The 20,822-nt window shown below is 50.5% G+C and overlaps 1 protein-coding gene across 1 annotated transcript; it reads right to left on the bottom strand.

The window, feature by feature from the left end:
* Positions 1-240: 240 nt before the first annotated feature.
* Positions 241-15,171, bottom strand: LOC122371964 (facilitated trehalose transporter Tret1-like). The gene is made up of 3 exons (XM_043348766.1): positions 13,951-15,171; positions 6,530-6,659; positions 241-1,525 (listed from the first exon to the last, which is right to left on the bottom strand). The coding sequence occupies exons 1-3, from the start codon at positions 15,136-15,138 to the stop codon at positions 300-302; spliced, it is 2,544 nt and encodes an 847-aa protein (XP_043204701.1). The 5' UTR covers positions 15,139-15,171; the 3' UTR covers positions 241-299.
* Positions 15,172-20,822: the final 5,651 nt, after the last annotated feature.

The following is a 20,822-nucleotide window of genomic DNA, read 5'->3' as shown; positions in this document are numbered from 1 at the left end:
TCTGCTTTGACTCAGCTGGTTAGCCGGCACCTGATATATTGCTGTACTTCACGGAGCAACACAGTATCATCTTATAAATATGCAACAATTGAATGAAAACCACATGGAGCGCCAGTCGTCAGTAAAATGAAAACAGTTGAAATATCCATGCAGCAAGGCACATTTAATACTGCGGGGAGTGCACTCGATATTCTCGCACTCACACAAACAATATCATTTCATTTTCACCGAAGCAATATCATCGAGGTTCCTTACTTCAAAGCACCATCATCTCCTAGACATCATCACCGCCATCGCCATCATAGTCGCGTGATAAGGACGGACGGCACGCGCGACGTCGACTTCTTGGACGTTTTCTCGGTGAAGTAGACCTCGATCTCCTCCAGAGCCTTCTCCCTGGTCTCCGGGACGACGAAGAAGACGAAGAGGTAGCCGACCGTGGTGCAGAGGAAGTGCAGCCACAACACCCCGCTGGCGCCCAGCGCTTCCTGCAGCCAGATGGCCAGCCAGGCGGCCACCAGGTCCCCGGCCCAGTAGGCCACGCCGCTGAGCGCTGCGCCGATGGGCCGGCTGCGCTGCGGGAACAGCTCGGCCACCAGCACCCAGGGCAGCGTGCTCATGCCGACGCCGGCGCCGACCACGAACACACCGACCAGGAGGAGCAGCAGCACCGTCCCGGCCACTGAATACACCTGTTCGGCGCTGAGCAGCAGCGCGCACAGCGCCAGCACCATCAGCGCCAGCGCCTGCAGCGCCGAGGCCAGCAGCAGCGGCACGCGCCGGCCGAACCGGTCCGAGAGAGGGACCGACGCCGCCGTCGCCGCCATCTTGATCAGTGTGACGCAGAGCAGGGTGGTCCGCTGAGTGCGGTCTCCGTGACCCATAAACAGGCCCACCGCGAAGGAGGTGACGGTGCTGAAGCCGCAGTGGGGCACCAGAAACGTCAGCGTCCCGGCCACAAAAAGCGCCCGCAGCGCTGGCTGGCGCGTGTGCACTCGCAGCCAGTTGGTCCCCGCCACCCCGCCTGAGTCGAGGTTCGTCAGAACCAGGTTCAGCTCACTCTCACTATAGTACTCGACTCCTCGCAGCAGCCTCAGGTTGATCTCCGCCCCCACCTTGTTTCCCGCGGCCGCCACGAAACGCGGTGACTCGGGGAGCGTGATGACCAGCGCCGCGAACAGCGGCAGCAGGAGGGAGAGTCCCAGACCGGCCAGCTCGCGCCGTCCCAGCACCTCCGCGGCCAGCAGACACAGCAACACCCCCGCGTCAAACGCCGCCAGCGCCGCCACGAGAAACCCTCCGCGGCACTCGGCTACACTGATCTCAGCGACATACACCAGCACTAGCAGAATCGACGCGCAGCTGACCAATCCTGTGAGGATCTCGGCTGTGTATGCCAACCACGGGTCGGAGGAGAACAGCGGCAGAGTCCAGATGACGGCGTCTGCCAGACAGGCGGCCAGCAGCGGTCGGCGTCGGCCGGCCAGCAGCAGCACTCCGCCCACCAGTGAGCCCAGCAGACACCCTGGGGGAGGGACAGAGAGAGAGAGTTGGTCAGTCACAGAGTGCTAATGGGGCAGCAGCACTCCCTTACCAGCGACTGCCCAGCAGACACCCTGGGGGAGAAACAGAGAGGGGGTCAGTCAGAGCGTGTCGGTGGGGCAGCAGCACTCCGCCCACCAGTGAGCCTAGCAGACACCCTGGGGGAGGGACAGAGAGGGGGCTGGTCAGTCAGTGTGTCGGTGGGGCAGAAGCACTCTGCCCACCAGCGACCCCAGCAGACACCCCTTGGGGGAGGGACAGAGAGGGGGACGGGTCAGAGTGTGTCGGTGGGGCAGCAGCACCCCGCCCACCAGCGACTGCTCAGCAGACACCCTGGGGGTGACACAGGGAGGGGAGGGGTCCGTCAGTGTGTCGGTGGGGCAGCAGCGCTCCGCCCACCAGCAAGCCCAGCAGACACCCTGGGGGAGGGACAGGGAGGGAGCGGGTCCGTCAGGGTGTGTCAGTGTGAGGATGGTGTGGGCGGAAGTAACGGTTGCCAATAGGGCACTCTGGAGGGAGGGAAGGGAGGGAGAGAGAGAGAGAGAGAGAGAGAGAGAGAGAGAGAGAGAGAGAGAGAGAGAGAGAGAGAGAGAGAGAGAGAGAGAGAGAGAGAGAGAGAGAGAGAGAGAGAGAGAGAGAGAGGTGGGAGAGAACAGATCGTTTCATCGCTGTTCGATTGCGAGTGGATGTAAAGAAGAGAAGGCTAGTTGAGTGAGAGCACATAAGTAGTAAGTACATGTACATACATGAAAAGCTCAAGCTTTTCTTTGAAGGATAGCGCGAACGAATAAATCCGTTGCATCGTCTAAAAAATCTGAAGCAATTCATTTCACACTGATTCGAAGCTTTTAGGCCGTTGATACTCGAGTGACTGTCAGAAATTGAAGCAAACTTTATTCAATGTCCGGGCATATGACTGTGGAAGATCAAACCCGTCGTATTTGCCATCTAAAAGCGAAAGTGTTTGAAGTGCTTATGGGTCTCAGCCTCGTGGATTGAACAATGCTTGCTCGCGTCCTAGCTGGTAAGTGGTAGGGAAAACGGATTGGTATTGAATGCTGATATATAATGAGGGGAATGCTGATAAGACCAAATTCAGCCCGAGGCATCGATGGCGCAGTTACACGGAATCAGTATTTTACCTTTAATTATCCTCGAACAGGGTAATTGAATTTTAATCAACTCCTACATAAAAATCTAATAATTATTTCTTGACAGACGTCTTGCAGGCAATAACGAATTTCAGAGATCGTTTCGATTATTCCAAAATATTGAAATATTTAAGATATTCGAAGCTGAGACAAAGCTGGTATGCCATTATGAGTAATATTCCAGCCGGAAAACAAACTGTATAGAAAAATAACCAGCCTTCCTCTGCCTGTTCGCGGCAGTGTTGGCGAAAACACAAGTCTGACAAATACGTATGTCAACCAGGCTTCTCGCTTGTCCGGTCTCCCTTTAACGGTGCTGACTGCTGAGAGTGCGGTTCTATTGTGCTGACGATGGGGAATCTGGACAGAGCATGGACTACCCAAATCTAATCAGCAGAGAAACGTCATCAGCTCTCACGCTGCAGTAAATAAGTTATGTAGATGCACTGAACTTCTGGAGGGATTGTCGAGAAGCGTATGGCACTATTCCAACGCACACCTAACATTTCCTGTAAATGCAAGGTTTTAGTAAGATCTTCGTGCGATGAGAAATGGCTGGTATACGCGCGTTGTGCTGCTCCTTCAACATAATGGCGCTTGTCACATAAGCCACACCAACTATTCTCTCTCTCTCACAAACCACGGACGTGTGGCCCTGTGACGGGCGGCCTGCCCCCCCCCCCCCCGGCGCCCGTCAACACAGGCGATCGATGGCTCTCGCCAGGTAGACCCCTCCTCCCTTCCACTCCCTCTCTCTGCCCCCTCTCCTAGAGCGATGCCGAGCAGCCCTTCACTAAGGGATGCCGCCCTGATTGGCAAACGGACTGACCGCTTCCTGGGTACTCGGGAGATGCAAATGGGACGATTGATCTATTCCAAGGCAATACGGTGATGTTGGAACTAAAGGAAGACACTGCCCAATTTATGGTATGGATATTGGATATATCGAGTCTTATAGAGGTGGAATGGCAGGGGGATATTAGGTTTTGTTTCATTCGTTCCAGCGGGGGAGACTAAATGCTTACTTCGAAATCTAAGCGGCGTTGCGGCATTGGCGGTTATGTGCGGCGTGTATGCCGCATGATTAGTAAGCGGCGACCACTAAATTAAAAACTCAATGGCTTTGACCTGTTTCCAATGGATAACACTGCATACCAAAAATGTCCATCGCCTCGTCATAGGATATTTAGATTTAAATAACTAACTTATCTACATCATCGTTTTGAACGAAATTAATACTTTCAACTTGACCCTCGCCCGTATTGGTGTTTTTCCAGCCGCGAACGTATAAGGTATAACCCCTTGCCGTTTCGCTCCTGATCAGCTAGGTCTGTTTCGCATCGCAACTCGGGCGCATACCTCTACTGCGCTCCGCGTGGTCATTGACACAGCTCCATCTGACTCCATTTAAACATGTCATTTCCAGCCGTCGATGGTATAAAAGTAAGTCGATGCCCGCTCAACAAGCTCCAGGCTTTTAGCGTAAACGACTAAATTGCTAATGTTGCTTGTTGGTGCCAGTTATTCTTTTATTATTATTATTTTGGCTTATTGAAACCATTACATGGAACGAACATTGCGTTGCTTAGTAGTCAGACTACTGTTTTGCTTTAGGAGGCTACCAAAACAGATTTATCACAGCCGGTCATCTGTTCTTTTTATACCATCAACCGTGCCGGCTCGCCCGTCTGATCCGTTGACTGGTGTTAATCAAACCAGCACAACAGAATGACCCTGTACATATTGGCTCACGCTGCAAATTGGAAAGCCCGCGAGCTATCCAGGCACATAAACCGAAGCACCTGGTAAATTGGAAACCGCTATGACCTATACACAGACGTAAATTAGACTATCCCGGTCGCGGCCGGTGTGGGAACTCGATACGGCTGGTGAGAGGCTCCCTGCGGGGCAGTAGGCCGCTCTCCAGGTGACAGTCGTGTCCGCGCCAGTGTCGACGAGGTGATGGGGATCGCGCCCGTTCGACAGTCAATCAGCCCAACAGCCCGGCGGCTGGGGACCGCAGCCGTAACTGGCAAACTGATTGCCGCCGCCGTGCTGGGAGCAAGCACTTAACCCTGTGATGTGGGGTCTAAGATGTCACCGACTGATGTCTCGCTAGTTTACCGGTTAGATAGTGTGCTCACTCACTTGGGAATGAAAGCAGGTCCTCCTGGAAAACGAAATTGGTAGATGTTTTGGGTATAGCCTCCTTTCAAGTGGTTATTTTGGAAGGTTCCGACCTAAGGCGATCGATATTTTTGAACAGAGAACACATAATTCGACTATGAAAATAAATAAGGCTGCTATAACTAGTTATGTAGTGATGTATCTGATAGCTTTTGTAACATGGCAAAGCAACGTTAAGATCACTCATCTGTCATCACGACCTATCAGCGTCCAACAGTGTTTATAGCTACGGCATTGTATTAGCTTCTCAGCATATAAGCTGAGCACTGCGCAGTGCGCTGGCTCATCCCATTGGATGGCTGTCCCGATAGTTCAGCTGAGAATGGAACGGTGGGGACGTCACACTGAACCCAAGGCTGGTAACTGGTAAGCTTCACTGGGTGCACTTGCTGATGGCTATCTTTGGCAACAAATCTCGTTAGTTTGAGCATAATGTCCATGCTCTTTTATCAAATATATGCACTGCAACATTATGCAAACACTGAACACCTTGATTCAGTCTAAGTATGATGTGCTACGGGGCATAAAAGACCACATTTCTTGGGGGTATCTATTTATTGTACTTTGATGATTGTGGGTGCAAACAGAGCGAATTGGTGAAGCTCTGAAAGTAAAGAGATCACAGTTTCGCTTTACGACAGCCATTAGATCAAATTTATTAACACCTTAAGACGATTATAACAATAAGGTCCGGAGTTGACGGTTCAATGGCATGTGGCGTAGAGCAATAGCAACTAATTGCATGAAATATAGCTTAACTACCCAATAGTACCCTGACATGGCGTCATGGAAGGAAAAGGACGAGCTGTTGGTAACTCTTTCTAATCTCCGCGTGAGTCTAATTGGGTTTTAAATAGCAGGGTGGCTCAGTGGTATATGTCGTTTTCAAAGGCAGTGGTGCATTGGTGCGGTACACGATAAGTGACTGCTGAGGTCGGTCAGAAGTCAAAACTTAGGTCAGGTGAGGACCGGAAACAACGCTCCCTTATGGGTCTGCTATCCATGCGAGCATCAGAGGTGACACGGGCTGCTAAAAATTAAACAATTAAACATTCTGCTCTAAATTGTGATCCTTCAATATTTCGTGATAAGAACAGCATTCCTATTTCTTTTTCCACATCACGAACTGCCAGAGTTGTGAACAGTTTGGTACGACTATCGTCTGCAGCAGTGACGGATGGACCTCGCCTGGCTTCAGACGTCCGCACCGTGTCATAAGGCGGTCCCGAGAGCACGGAGACGTCACCGATCCGCCGCTATACCTCTGAGCCCAGGGCTTTGAGGCCGCCGCAAAAAGGGCAATTTCGACACAGGGTTTCAGTGAACTTGAGCCGTGCCCAAGAAACGGCGTTCCATATTGATGGTTTGCCGGACGCCTTAGATTTCAAGGACTCCAAAAGGTATGTAGGTGTTCAGTCACGAACTTCAGTTACGGCTTGTGACTTCGGTCGTGTCTACTGTTTGGTTTGATGCTCATCGGAACTTACTATTCATACTCATTTCGGTAATTCTGAGAGAGCAAAGGTGATAACAATCAATAAGATCCTAAGCAACTCCTTTGTGCGTTTTCTATTACTGTCCCCTGGCAGCGAACACCGCGCCCCTGAAAGAATAGTGGATAGTTGGATACTGTACCGCAGTGCACGTACCGACTGCCAGTAGGTGGTTCTGTCTCCGCTCGCCAGATGTCAGCACGTGCTGTGGGTTGGCCGGCGACTGGTAGGCCATCATGAATCCGGTGACGAGCATCGTCAGGCAGCCGGCGGCGACGGCGAGCAGCTGCGGGCAGAGGGGGTGAGGAGGTCACCAGAGGGGTTGTACAGAAGGAGACGCCTGGGGCTAGTCATACGCTGGGGCGTGAATGGCTGGTAAAGTTGGTGTCCGGTAGGTTTCTATGAAATCTCCATTTTTCTCATTGGCCGTGGCAGCTAAGCAATATCCTATCTCATATCCCATGTCGAATCTCTTAGCACGTTGGCATGGGCGCTGATGGCCCACGCAGCTCGGAGTACGACCCTAAAGCCAATGTATAGTCATGAAGTTGGAAGGTATGGTCCTGAGTCCTGTCTGTATAGTAGGTAGGCTGCTGCAGACTGCCTTACTCGGTCTCGTAGCAAATTAGTAAAATATTTTTGGTGCATTTTAGTTCATGCACTGTTGGCAGAGCCAGCGATAAGGTAATTGGCGTCAATGTTTGTTCATTTTGTCAGCATCGGCACCGCTACATAGCACTTAGGTATGTTATCTACAGATGCGGCCCTTATTGCTGCTATTATCCTAATCTACATAGAACCTCACACACCATTCATTAACAGAACAAATATAGAAGACGTGTGCTGTGTGGAATCACAACTTCTTTTTATGGCCTGTGCTGCTGTCAGAAGCAAAAACGCTGAGCAAACATGTCAAACCTGGACAATAGGACAATCATCCAGTAGGCCGGAAGCTGGGACAATAGAGTATCGATTGCTGCTCTGCTGGCCCGTCAGCTCCGAGTAGGTATATGCTGTCATCACTTTTCGGCAGAATACCATCAGCAGCCCTCGTCCTATATCCCGCATTGATGCAGACGCTCACAGAACAGGCACATCGAGCATGAACAAATGCCAACACCGCATCTAATTTGAGCGGTACTTATATGATGTTTATTATATATACCTATGGCGTGAAAACAATGAAGATACTAGGAAAATAATTGAGTGCTGCACTGAGTATAGGCACTGCAGTTAAAACGATAGGCTGCTGGATTAGGCTATGTTTTAAAACTCATATGCTTGTATACACAAATAAAGGATATAAATGGAGCTTCAACAGTGTCGCGGCCCTTGCAGACCAACAAAGTTTCTGTTTTTGTCTGTGATTGTATTACAAGCATTTAACCCCTGAATTGAACAGGTACAAATATTTGCTCCTGCTTCTGAGAGCAAACTCTAAGACCTCGATATTTAAAGCCTTTGGCCGTGCATCTGTGAACTCAGCTAAAACGAAGCCATTAACTCCGAGCATAAAGTGACACCTGCAATGTTGGCTGAGTGCAATTAAAGCGGGAAGCGGGTGTCACACCGTTCACTGCATGGTTTCTGAGAATAGCGCGGGCACTGCAGTGTGTTCTGGATATGGTACACCAGACTGAAACAGATGTGTGGTTCCACGAACACTTTTTGCGCACATGGAACACTTAAAATGATATGGTAGCAAACGTATTTTCCTTACCACAGTGAAATGCTCGGATCAAATCTTCTTGTGAATATGCCATGATCAATTCTACAAAGAAAATTTTGGAGATCACTGAAAGCTGTTCCAGCACAATAACTTTCGTTGTTTTCACGACGGGTCAGCTGGCGAATGCACCAAATCTGACCAAATCTGCACAAAATCTCTTTTACAACAAATATCTTCATATCATTAACCCTCGCCGGCCGAGGGGGGGGGGGGTTGCCCCCCCCCCCATAGAGTTTTTTCGCGATAGCTCCGAACACACTGGCGATAGAGAGCTGAAACTTGGTATACCTGACCTTTGATCCAAGCCGGATCTTTTGACACCAACCGCATTTTTGGGTCAGGTCAGGTCACTGACCTATGACGTCATAAGTGAACCTCTGCACGGTCTTCAGATGTCGCAACTTCGCAACGCCCTCACTGCCAGAGGAGATGTCACAGGGAAATGAAACTTGCAGGATCTAGTATCCATTATGAGTCTCACAACTTGTATATCTCGGATTTTTCCTAAAGGTCATATGAGGTCAGGTCATTTTCGTGACCTCACCATTATAAGTCAATGGGGAAAAATGAAAACTGCTATTCTGGCGCCGGGAACGATCTCCAACTATCTCAAGCACACAGAATCGTGATTTGATGCACTCCGTGCAAGGTTAGATGCGTTACTTTTGCAATGTTGACCTTGCGTGACGTCATTTATGACGTCATCAAGGTCATATTAGTTTTTCGTCAATAACTCTTGATCAAATAGAGCTAGCGAGTCGCAGAAGCCACCAATGGACTCAGGAAGGCCTGCCGAATCGAATGATATGCGACATGACCTCTTTCGACCAACTTGACCTTGGGGTCAACGTGGGGGTTGGGGTTGAACGTGACCTTGGGGTGCTGACCTGACCTTGACCTGAGGTCAACAGCCCAAGTTGACCTGACCCGGACAAAAAGTATATCATTCGACGCGCCTGGGCGAGGCGAACACGATGCTGCCAAAATCTGCGCTCTGCGGCCGTTTTTTGCGAAGTTATTCACCAAAAACTGAACCGTACCTTGGGGCACTTGACCTGACCTCAGAGGTCACCGGTTGACCTAGGACCTTAAAATCGGGTAGGGTACCAATCTCTGCGTCTCGTAACGGCGCACACGCTCGTTTTTTCCGCGACGCGCTAGCTCCACCAGGGGCGAAACGGCGAGGGGGGGTCGTACCCGCCCCCGCCCCCCCCTCGGCCGGCGCGTATGTAGAAAACCAATAGGTCCGGCGAGGTTTAAATTACCTATTTCAGACCTTAAATCAACAATATTTTCTGATAATTTGAGAAATCAGGTACATGAACAACTATGCAATCTAAACGTCAGACATCAAAGAAACTCAATAAACCTAATTTGACCAAATATGCACCAAATCTGCACTCAATGTGAACCAACTGTGTACCAGATAGCCGTCGTGAAAACGGCTAATACCTATCGTCATGTATATTATTCATTTTTCACAAATTCACAGCCGTGCTAGCTGAAGGTTCGTATATCCATCCACCCCAAACTCATCCATCATGCCTCCATGTTTAAAAACTCGTCCTATCTGGACGAGTCTTTCATATATCTGTCAACTCAGTCACTTCTTTCTCATTGAAGTTGAAGAAGGTGGTTCTGCCTTAGATGTTTCAATAAAACACGAGGAGCCACCGGAACAAAGGCACCCACAAAGCTCCATCGTGCAGCACGCGTGAACACAGGGAAACCATCGATCTTAGGTAGGCCACATGCATCAGTATTCAGTATGATCAGCCTGAAAGTCACCCGCTACATGCAGGGCTTCATCGCAATCAGATAATGGACCTTAAAGCTCTTTCGAGAAGTCCGTTGATCGCGAGGTCACAGTAGGGATTCGTTCCTGCTCAGAAGTTTCAACGAAATGTCGTGACCGGATGTGTTGCCTCAACTGATCTGATGAAGTCCTTGACTCGTGTTTGGCTAAAAAAGCATTTACTAAAAGAAAAAATGTATCGCAGCATCGCACTGCGTTTGAGAGTGACTGACCCAGTGCGATTCTGCAGTACCGTATTACGTTCAATTCAGTGACTGGCCCAGCGCATGGTACTGCGTCCCTTACTGACCGACACAGTACCCTACCGCGTTCCCTAGTAACCAAGCCAGTGCCGTACTGCGTTCCCCAGTGACCAAGCCAGTGCCGTACTGCGTCCCTCACTGACCGACACAGTGCCGTACTGCGTCCCTCACTGACCGACACAGTGCCGTACTGCGTCCCTCAGGGACGGACCCAGTGCCGTACTACGTCCCCCAGTGACCGACTCAGTATCGTACTGTGTCCCTCAGCGACCGACCCAGTGCCGCAGTGCATCCCTCAGTGACCGACCCAATGCCGTAATGAATCCCTCACTGACCAACCCAGTGCCGTAATGCGTCCCTCACTGACCGACCCAGTGCCGTAATGTATCCCTCAGTGACGGACCCAGTGCCACACTGCGTCCCTCGGTGCCGTACTGCATTCCTCAGCGACCGACCCAGTGTCGTACTGCACCCGTCAGTGACCGTTCCAGTACGGTACCGCACCGTGTCCAGCCGGCCGGCACGCCGCTCACTTTCGGTGGGGGTGTCGCAGCCGGCCGCCGCTCACTTTCGGTGGGGTGTCGCAGCCGGCCGCGGTCGAGCTGCGGAACAAACCTGCCGAGCGGCTCACACCAGCCGCAGCCGCGCGTGGCCAAGCAGCTTTGCATCGCATTGCATAACGCCTCTTGGACAGTGGGAGCCCAACTGAAAACTCTTCCTCGGTAATATGGATAGACAATAAATCGGGGATGCTTTGATGCATGAGGAATGTCGGATTTCCACCCGACACCCATTGCGTCAGGGTGGGCATCCAGTACACCACGGATATACATTCGTTGCACCACGTTGCACACTTCGGCATATGCAGCTTTCTAGGTTTGTTGATTTTAGCCCCAGGTTATTAGCGTTTCTCCTAATTAAGCAGAGGTCCACTGTATGTACACTTGAAGCATGCACAAAGCCATTTCCAGAGCAGCAATTTGAATTTATTCATAAGTAAGCTCTTTTGGATATGTCATCAACGAAATTGCGAGCAGTTTTTGATTCCGGGCTAAGGCCTCAGCTAGCTTTGCGCCTGGTCCCGTGTTATTTAGCAAGGCCTTGTTCTTTGGTAGTGACCAGATAAACTAAACAGCAAGTAACCGAGCGAGCACATGTTACTTTACGCACTACGTCATGTAGGGTTACTCCGAAGTTACATCTTCATTAGATTGGTAACTAGTTTTAAAAAAAAAATGCTGATTTACATTTTATCAAACACGACCCAAGGCCTAATCAAAGAGTTAACAATTAGAATCCCAAAAGTATGTTATTGGGGCTTTCGCATCTGAATTTACACCGAATTTATGTCCCACTCGGTTGATGCTCGTGGTGCAGTAATGTATGCAGGTGTGATACAGCTCGAATCGAGATGGCGTGATCTCAAAATACTGGCCTTACTCACGAGAGCAGGGCCTCGTTTCATAAAACGAGTCCGTTACTTACGCCGGGTTTTGATCTTGTATTAAAAATGCATGTGAAGCGATGACGATGGTTTGAATCGTTGAATTTATCTATTTGCAAGCAAGAACAGAAGGGATGAGGGGAAATAAATTTATCGCTTCACATGCGCTTGCAATAAAAGCCCAAAAAACGGCGTAAGCCTTACGGGCTCGCTTTATGAAACGAGGCTCAGGTAGCATGAAACGAGGCCCAGGTATTATTATTATTATTATTATTATTTCATTTATTTTCACCAACCACAGAAACGTGGGCGTTACGGTGAAAATAGGCACGAGGTAGGTACATACATACAGTTCACCAGGTACACAACACTTTACATGATCCACGTATGAACATACCTATTACCTATGCATGTTACCTACAGGCTACATGCACGTTACATGAACAGACTCAAACTGCCACCATCAATATTCTCCTGATACAAAGAAGTAGTCCTCAAACGTATAGTGCAGTGACTGGCGAGTGACATCAAATGAAACACTGGCAATTGCACACGTTGAAACGATACATTGTATAAGTACGAGCATATGACCGATAATCATGGCTTGTCAATGTCTGCCTTAGTTAGAATGTACTTTATTACTTCATTCTTTGAGGCGTTCCTCACTTGAGGGGGCAAGCTGTTCCAAAGCTTAGAGCCTTGGTAAGAAAGAGAATTTTTCATGAATTCCGTTCTTGGGGCAACAAGATCAAGGTTCTCTGATTGTCTTGTGTTACGTTCAGATTGTCGTGTCATAAAAAGCGTCGAAACGAGAGGCGTTGTACTTTCAGGAAAAAGCAGACATTGGCGGACAATATTAAGAGCAGCAATTTTATATTCCGTGGCAAGATCAACACGCCATGCCACACTTTTGCCTTCGCGACCCGCGATTCGCCTGGCAAATTTGACAATCTTAGCTATTCTTTTTGCTTGAGTCATACTGCAGTTTCCCCACACTGAAACACAGAAACGCATATGCGGCAAAACTAACGAGTTTATCAGTAGGACAATAGTTTTTAAAGGCATCATGTGGCGCAGCTGACTCAAACGGATTAGCATGCCGATACATTTGCCCGTGATTGTGTCAATGTGGTTGCTCCATGTGAGACAGCTGTCAAGTGTCACACCCAAACTGATCACGGACCGTTTGATAGGCACGACGGTATCAAATATTTGTATGCTCTTCAGGTCGATCCGTTTCAAGATAACCTTGGAGCCAAAAACAATAACCTGTGATTTAGCAACATTCAGTGATAGGTGATTTTGTGAGAACCAAGTCCTTAACTTTTTAAGCAAAACCTGAAGACGATCGACCATATCAACCAGGTCGTGAGGTGATCCAGACACTAGCACCTGGATTGTAGGTAGCATGATTGGTGCTTGTTATAGGTTTACAGCCTCCAACTGGGTCATGCCGGTTACTCTGTGGTCACGACGGGAGCGTTGAATCTCGTTTGCAGGCGCTTCCTTTGGATATCTTTGCTACGTGATGACGTTTTAATGACGGCATCTTCGCACGGTAACCAAAGCGCGATCCCGTTACACAACAATGTCCAAATGGTCGTTCCCACTGTTATTGAAGAATAGCTCTGTGTCACGTGAGCAAATGTGAAGGTTCCCAGAAAGTCCTGAAACTCATTTTAAAGATCTCAAACTTTGATCTAGTTCCTTAGAAGTCTTCCGGCAGCAGCATTTCTACCAGAGCTGCTAATCTCTCTCACACTTCAACATTTGCAAAGCTTCAATGCTTGGTACTACAATGATTAAGTTGCAAATGAGGTCAGTTACCCGACCTTCATGAGCAAATAAAGAACGTTCGCTGCTAGAGTATATTGAACTGAGGCTCGCTACTGCTTAGATGCCGCAGACACTAATTAAATGGAGAGACATCTCGACAGTGTTTTGTTGCTTTCCAAGCACTGACTGGCAATCGTTGAGGGTGATCGTTTTGTTTTTGTGTTGCGTCTTTTCCAAGAAACACCGGGATCTTTGAAAGTTTATCAGAGCCACAACGCTAACCGTGAAAGCAATAAAACGAAGGAACTGAAAAGTGTAGAAACAAAGATATCAAATAAAAACGACCAGACGGGAAACCTGAGTACCTACTGATTACATAGCAGCGAAGTATGTACATACCTAACTATCCTACACGAAGAACTGAAAAGATCGAGCGAGATCAACTGAAGTCGAATTAAAATGGTGAGTTTAACATACGGATATTGGTACTGGTCTATTGGAACACAAGGATTTGAAGGCCTACTTATGCATAGATATTTCTCGTTAAAACTTTGCATTCAACGCACCCACCTGCGGTCGTATTTTCCATCGGCGGGTGCCGCCGAACGGCACAGTGACCGAGGTCCAGGAGGTCCTCAGGGTGCTCAGCGTCCCCGCACCGGAGGACGAGGCTGCACCACTGCCGTCCGTGTCCCCCGCCGAGCCGGGCTGGCTGCGCAGCTCCTCCAGCTGCGCAGAGGCTCTGTGTCGGTGCAGAGAGGGCTGCCTCGTGTGTCCGGGCACTCCCGAACTGCTGGGGCCCTCCACATGCGCGCCGCCGGGGCCCGGGGTGCTCGGCCTGGACAGGGTCACGTGCGGGGTCAAGGTCACGGCGCCGTTCAGCTCGAACTGAGGCTGTGGCAAGTGGATTCCTCGCCGTGAGACGTCGTGAGTGGACAGGTCGGGTACAGGGCGCCCCGCGGACAGCGAACGGCACTCGGAGGCGGACACGTCCAGACGGTTGATGTCGTGGATCGAGAGCCGCGAGCTCGTTCGACGAGACCGGTCGCTGGTGGGCGCGATGGACGACGCCTTGGTTGAAGTGTCTTCGGTGGGCTGCTCGTCGTCGCCATTGCTGAGGATGTTCCCTTGAGAGCGGGTGCTGCGTATGCTCCGCTTACTGCGCGCGCTGCGAGTGCTGGCCTTGCCTTCGCGAGGCTGCCGATTCAGGCTGCGCGCGCGCCGGCTGTTGGCTGCCTCCACGTCCCCTAGCCGGCGCAGATCCTGCAGCACGGCCCAGTCGGCGAGCTTGGCGCTCATGTCGCGCCACCAATGTCGACCGCGGCGCAGCGCATCACGCGCACCCTGCAGCGGCCGCCAGACACCGCCGGTCACCTCACTCGGCGGAGGAACGTCGCCAGGAGTCGTCACTGTCGGCAACGCCTGAGGCGGAAGAGGCGCAACGACACTCTCCAATGTCACTGGCGAGACCACAACACTGTCGGAGTTCCTCTCGCGGGAGGACGTCGCACTGTCGATCGACACACTCTCGAGCCGGACGGACTCGCTGTCCCCGCGCAGGTCACGCTCACTGTGATTCGGAGCCAGGTCAGTCCTCACGCTACCCTGGCTGAGGTCGTTCCCATACTGGCGCACTGCCGACGGGTCCCTGTTCCTAAGGATCGACTGGGGCTGAGGCGCGGCGCCCCGGCTCCTCAGGATGGACGTCGGCCGGAGCGGTGCTCCGTGCGGCTCTGGACCGCTGACTGCAGCCTCCATCGGGCCGGGCCGCCAGCACTGGGTCACCCGTGCCAGCTAGGCGCCAGATGGCCCGCCGGACGCCGGTCACAACGGTGCTGGCCGCAGCCGCACTGGGCCGCACCGCTGCACTGTGGGGTTTTTATCGATCATAGCACGAATTTATTTATATCGCATCCTCCGCTACCTTAACTAATTTTATTTCACCTTCAAATGGTTAGGCTTAGGGTGTATGATCCCTGACAACATGGTTGGCTCTCCTGCTTGACCCCATCCCTCCCCCGCCCCCTCCCACGGACTTAGCACTGAAGCGTTTTCGGCTAGCAATGCATCGTGGGCGTGGAAGCGTTAAAAAAGTAGAACGAAACTACAATCGTTTTAGAAGCAGATATTTGTTCATGTCTAGCCCAATCACCAAAAGGCATTTCGGGCTTAACCTTTGCACTTTGTTAGTCCTTGCACTTAAAGGGGGAGGGGGTCGCACAGACTTCTGTCCTCGACTTTTCGCATACTAACTCAAGCAAAACGTGGCGGATCACGACGAAACTTTCTATACATTCGATTCGATCAATGTTACTCACACACTTAAAATTTCATGACCTTGACCTTAAAAAAAATTTGACCTGTGACCTGTTTCACCAGACCATGTCAGGCTGGTATCGATTTGGCGCTTATCAGCGCACATTATCGGCGCGTTTTCAGTCTTGCTGTGGTTGTTAACTCTCCAAGGCATGAAATGCTGTTTGTTCTTTGCATTTTAAGGTCACTTTAAGGTCAAATCAAGGTCATTTACCTTAGATGACCTTAGTTGACTTTTTCAAGTTATACGATTTTTCTAGATAAGTGCTTGGAGCTTATTTCGAACTTAACACCCATTTGAAGATTTAAGTAGTTTTGGTGCCTAACGGAACATGCTATACGAAGCCGTCAAAGGTAATCGACGCCTACCTTCTATGGATAGCCGGCAAGACACCTACTGGTCGGGCCTGACCTGACCCGGCCTAGCATGAAAACATCATCCTTGATCAAAACTAGCTTGAAATTCGTGATTAGCACCCCAAAAACCTCCAACCTCACTTTACAAAGTTACAGCATTTTTCGATTTACCTATATCAAAGCTCTGTTCTGAAGTTCAATAAGGTGAACATTGGCGGCGATAGCCAATAAAATGGACGCAGCGTTGCAAGGGTGTTGTTGTTTTGTTCAAAAAGAACATTTGGCGAAAGAAAAATAATGTCAACATGGTATCACCCCTTTCCTCCCTCCTCCCAACTCCTATACTGACCGGAAACCCCCAGGCGGTGTGCTGCGGTCGGGTAACCCGCCGCGGCGCGGCCCGGCGCGGCGTAAGAAACCACGCGGCACCGTCTGCTTTGACGTCTCATAGTGACTGGTTTAGGCAAATTTCGGCAAAAAATGAGAGCTGCCCCCGATGCAGAAATTATTGGAGAACATTTTGATATACATTTCCACGCGTAACACCGCGTATCAAACTTTGTAAGGCAATGGTTCGCTTGTCAACTCTCTGAACCAAGAAGCATTTTAACATCTTAAGCTTTTCGGTCAAAAATTATACATTTGGATGAATTTTGGAAATTTTCGTGCATACCATCATCTTCCTTATAAGTCAAAGATAATGAAAACATGTCGCAACTATAACCTGCTGTTCAGGGAAACGAGTGAGAGGGCGTTTTATTGTAGTGTGCTTTTTCGCTGTATGCAGGTAGCACGACGCTGGTCAGGACGAAGCTACACTTTGAGAGGTTTTTTGAGGCATAAACAATCATTTTACAGACGATTTAAGGTGTGATTCGGATGCGCTGGACAATTCTACGTGGAATGAATAACAAAAAAGTGGAAATCGAAATACTTTAACTTGCCACTTAATGCGTGCTAGGATGGCCTAAGTCCCCACGGTGCGCTGTCCGCCGCAGCCGCTGCACTGCGCCACGAGCGCCACAGACGCGGCGCCGCGCCGGTTTCGCCGCTGGTCACGGTGGTGCGCACGAGCCGGCAAGCTATTACCGCCACCCGTCACTGAGCTAGTGTGTCAGTGCTGCCACCCCGCCGCCGCGCCGCCGGGACCGCCGCCGCGCCACCGAGCCGAGCCGCCGCCGCGCCGCAGGCACCGCCGCCGAGCCGCCGCTGTTGCTTTCTCTACTCTCGGCCACGGAAGGCACCTGTCTTCAATGTCTCGTTTTAATGGGTGATATCTATGGCTGAATTCAATCCATATGTAGAATGTGGTTTACAAAGACGTTCTTAGCGAATGGGCTGTGACTTGTGAGAGTATCTTTTTATCGCATATCCTTTAACCCTCGCCGGACATATTGGTTTTCTACATACGCGCCGGCCGAGGGGGGGGGGCCGGGTACGACACCCCCCCCCCCTCGCCGTCTCGCCCCTGGTGGAGCTAGCGCGTCGCGGAAAAAACGAGCGTGTGCGCCGTTACGAGACGCAGAGATTGGTACCCAATTTTAAGGTCCTAGGTCAACCGGTGACCTCTGAGGTCAGGTCAAGTGCCCCAAGGTACGGTGTAGGTTTTGGTGAATAACTTCGCAAAAAACGGCCGCAGAGCGCCGATTTTGGCAGCATCGTGTTCGTCTCGCTCAGGCGCTGATATACTTTTTGTCCGGGTCAGGTCAACTTGGGGTGTTGACCTCAGGTCAAGGTCAGGTCAGTACCCCCAGGTCACGAAGTTGGTCGAAAGAGGTCATGTTGCATATCATTCGATTCGGCAAGTCTTCCTGAGTCCATTGGTGGCTTTCCCGACTCGCTAGCTCAATTTGATCAAGAGTTATTGACGAAAAACTAATATGACCTTGATGACGTCATAAATGACGTCACGCAAGGTCAACATTGCAAAAGTGACGCATCTAACCTTGCAAGGAGTGCATCAAATCACGATTCTGTGTGCTTGAGATAGTTGGAGATCGTTCCCGGCGCCAGAATAGCAGTTTTCATTTTTCCCCATTGACTTATGTATAATGGTGAGGTCACGAAAATGACCTGACCTCATTTGACCTTTAGGAAAAATCTGAGATATACAAGTTGTGGGACTCGTAATGGATACTAGATCCTGCAAGTTTCATTTCCCTGTGACATCTCCTCTGGCAGTGAGGGCGTTGCGAAGTTGCGACATCTGAAGACCGTGCAGAGGTTCACTTATGACGTCATAGGTCAGTGACCTGACCTGACCCAAAAATGCGGTTGGTGTTAAAAGATTCGGCTTGGATCAAAGGTCAGGTATGTCAAGTTTCAGCTCTCTATCGCCAGCGTGTTCGGAGCTATCGCGAAAAAACCTATGGGGGGCGGCACCCCCCTCGGCCGGCGAGGGTTAAAAAAATGGTGTCCTTATTCCTTGTAAGAATTTCTGTAAGCCCATCACTAAACCCATGTTTCCCCCGTTCTTCCCCCTGGAGGTCGGCAGACTTGAAGATATTTACATGACCAATTAGCACACAGCCTTATTGTTGTGCTGTGATTATCTGTCCATACGGCTATTGTCACAGTTCTGTTTGAAGCAGGTATCTGTCGTCGTAACATTGATCCGTGTTTGATACTGTCGTATCGTCCAGTTGTCCACGCTGTTATTCTTTGAAGGCAAAGTCCTGCGTATGATCCGTATGGAACTAGCAACTCTCGGGTGTGAATTGCATCATGTATCTTTGTTTGGAGCCCATTTATTCCCAGCAATGAGCTTGCAGAATAGCCTCTGCAGGCTGCGCGCCCGCACATTAAGCCTCTAATTCATCGTCATTCAAATGGTTGATGGTTATATACGGACCCGGGAATAACACCGAACCGAGATATACAAAGCAGTAGACAGGACTAGGAATAACCGTAGTCGTTTCGGACTCGACACAGGATTTATTCATCCCAAGCCAGCCATTATCATCTCATTGCCATGCTTGGCCGGCGGCAGCCGGACTTCATCAGAAGCTATCGTTCGTCTCAAGCCCACCCAAGACCTGCACAGGTCCCGGTAACCAGCCAAACTCGCCCCATTCCCGGGCCCGGCACCGGTCTCGTTTGTAACCATCTACTCCCTAATGAGGCCGCCCTGCCGCTGACTCCAGCCACCACCATCGGCCAGAGGTAGAGGAATTCTCACAACACGAGACTGCGCTCATTTGAAGTTGCTCCGCACTTGGGCATGTGGCATGGCACGGTTCAGAGTCAGACAAAGGTTTTGAATGTTGTACGCTTCCTGGCGGAAGTCTCATCGTTTCACTACAGTGGACGCTTACGTGCATACGAGAGTGGGTAGATGGGCGCCTCGTGACTGGCAGGTTCGTGTGTTGTTGGCCCATATAAGAATCAGGGTTGATCTGGGCGTGCGCAACGGAGCGGAATGCTACAAGGGCTGTTGGCGGCGTGATTTAGTTTGATGGAATAACGAGATCGACGACAGCTGTTGATTTTTGGCGTGCAAACTTAAATATTGCTGTTGACAGTGAGAAGCTATGCTTCCTATGACAATCGCGTCATTATTCTGTCTGTTGAGAGCTTATGTGCTTATTGTTTGTACCTGTAGGTTATTGCATTTTTTCACTTTTTGTTTCCGGTTGCTACTACTTAACTGATATAGCAATGAAAAATAATAGGATCATTTCAGTCTCCACGCTTCATGGTAACAATAAAATCACATAAAAACGTCCAGGTGCAGACTGCCGAGCATCCAGTCCAATCACTTAGAAGACTGCCCACGAACCAAAAAACCGTCACACTGACGCCTCACCACCTCAGGTCCACGTCGCATCTGGCACTCAGCCGCTGACCGCATTTCCATATTTACCATCAACAGATGGGCCGGACTGTGGCCCGGTGCCGTGCCCCCGGTCCGTTTCCATGTATCCAGGACGGGGGAGGCGCCAGGTCGACCGCCGGTCGTCGTTCGCAGACAGCGGCTGCCGTCTCGTTACGGTTCGCCATCCACCAATGGACCCTCCAGACCACAGCACGAGATTAATGGATCCAACACAGCAACCGCATCCGGGCGCTCCCATCTAGTCCGTTCATTCAATTAGCAGGGTGGTGGGTAGTTATAACTTTGTTTGCATGGAGGCGAGGTTCATCCATGCAGATCTGATGGTCGACTCAGCTTTCTGACTTTTGAGCACGTACTGACAGGGTTGAAGGAAAGACAACAGAGACGGGCAGACCACAGGCACGGACAGTGAACATCATAGGACATGCATCAAACACCAAACGGCAAATGATCAAAAGACACCGAGAATAAAACAAACACCGGATGGACGTTGAAATAAAGACATCAGATAGGCACCAGATACCAAACTCAAACTAGACTTATCATCACAAGACAGAGAGCAAACTGACATCCAACCATTCCAACCGAGGAATGACAATCGACAGACATATAACACCATCATCTGCAGATAACTCGTATCAACCGACAGACATTTACCATTTACAGCAGACGTCAGACACCGAGCGACAGACAGCGGCAGGTATCAGGCAGCACTCGAAAGCGTCCCGTCTGCTCCGTTCCGGTCCAGTTGGTCTGAGAGACACCTGCGGCCCGCCTGACGGTGATTCGTCTGTCTACCGGCACACACGGCACCGCTGCTCCAATCGAGCCGGCAGCTTGGAGGCTCCAATCGAGCCCAGCTTGGAGCCGCAGGGACGCTGCGGTTACGCTGAGACCGAGCCTCGGCGGGCAGCCTGGGAGCCGGAGGGAATGA

This window comes from Amphibalanus amphitrite, unplaced genomic scaffold, assembly GCF_019059575.1.
Source record: "Amphibalanus amphitrite isolate SeventyFive unplaced genomic scaffold, NRLGWU_Aamphi_draft 001300F_arrow, whole genome shotgun sequence".
Classification (NCBI taxonomy): Eukaryota; Metazoa; Arthropoda; class Thecostraca; order Balanomorpha; family Balanidae; genus Amphibalanus; species Amphibalanus amphitrite.
Note: the sequence above shows the minus strand (reverse complement) of the source record. Positions and strands in the feature narration are given on the sequence as shown.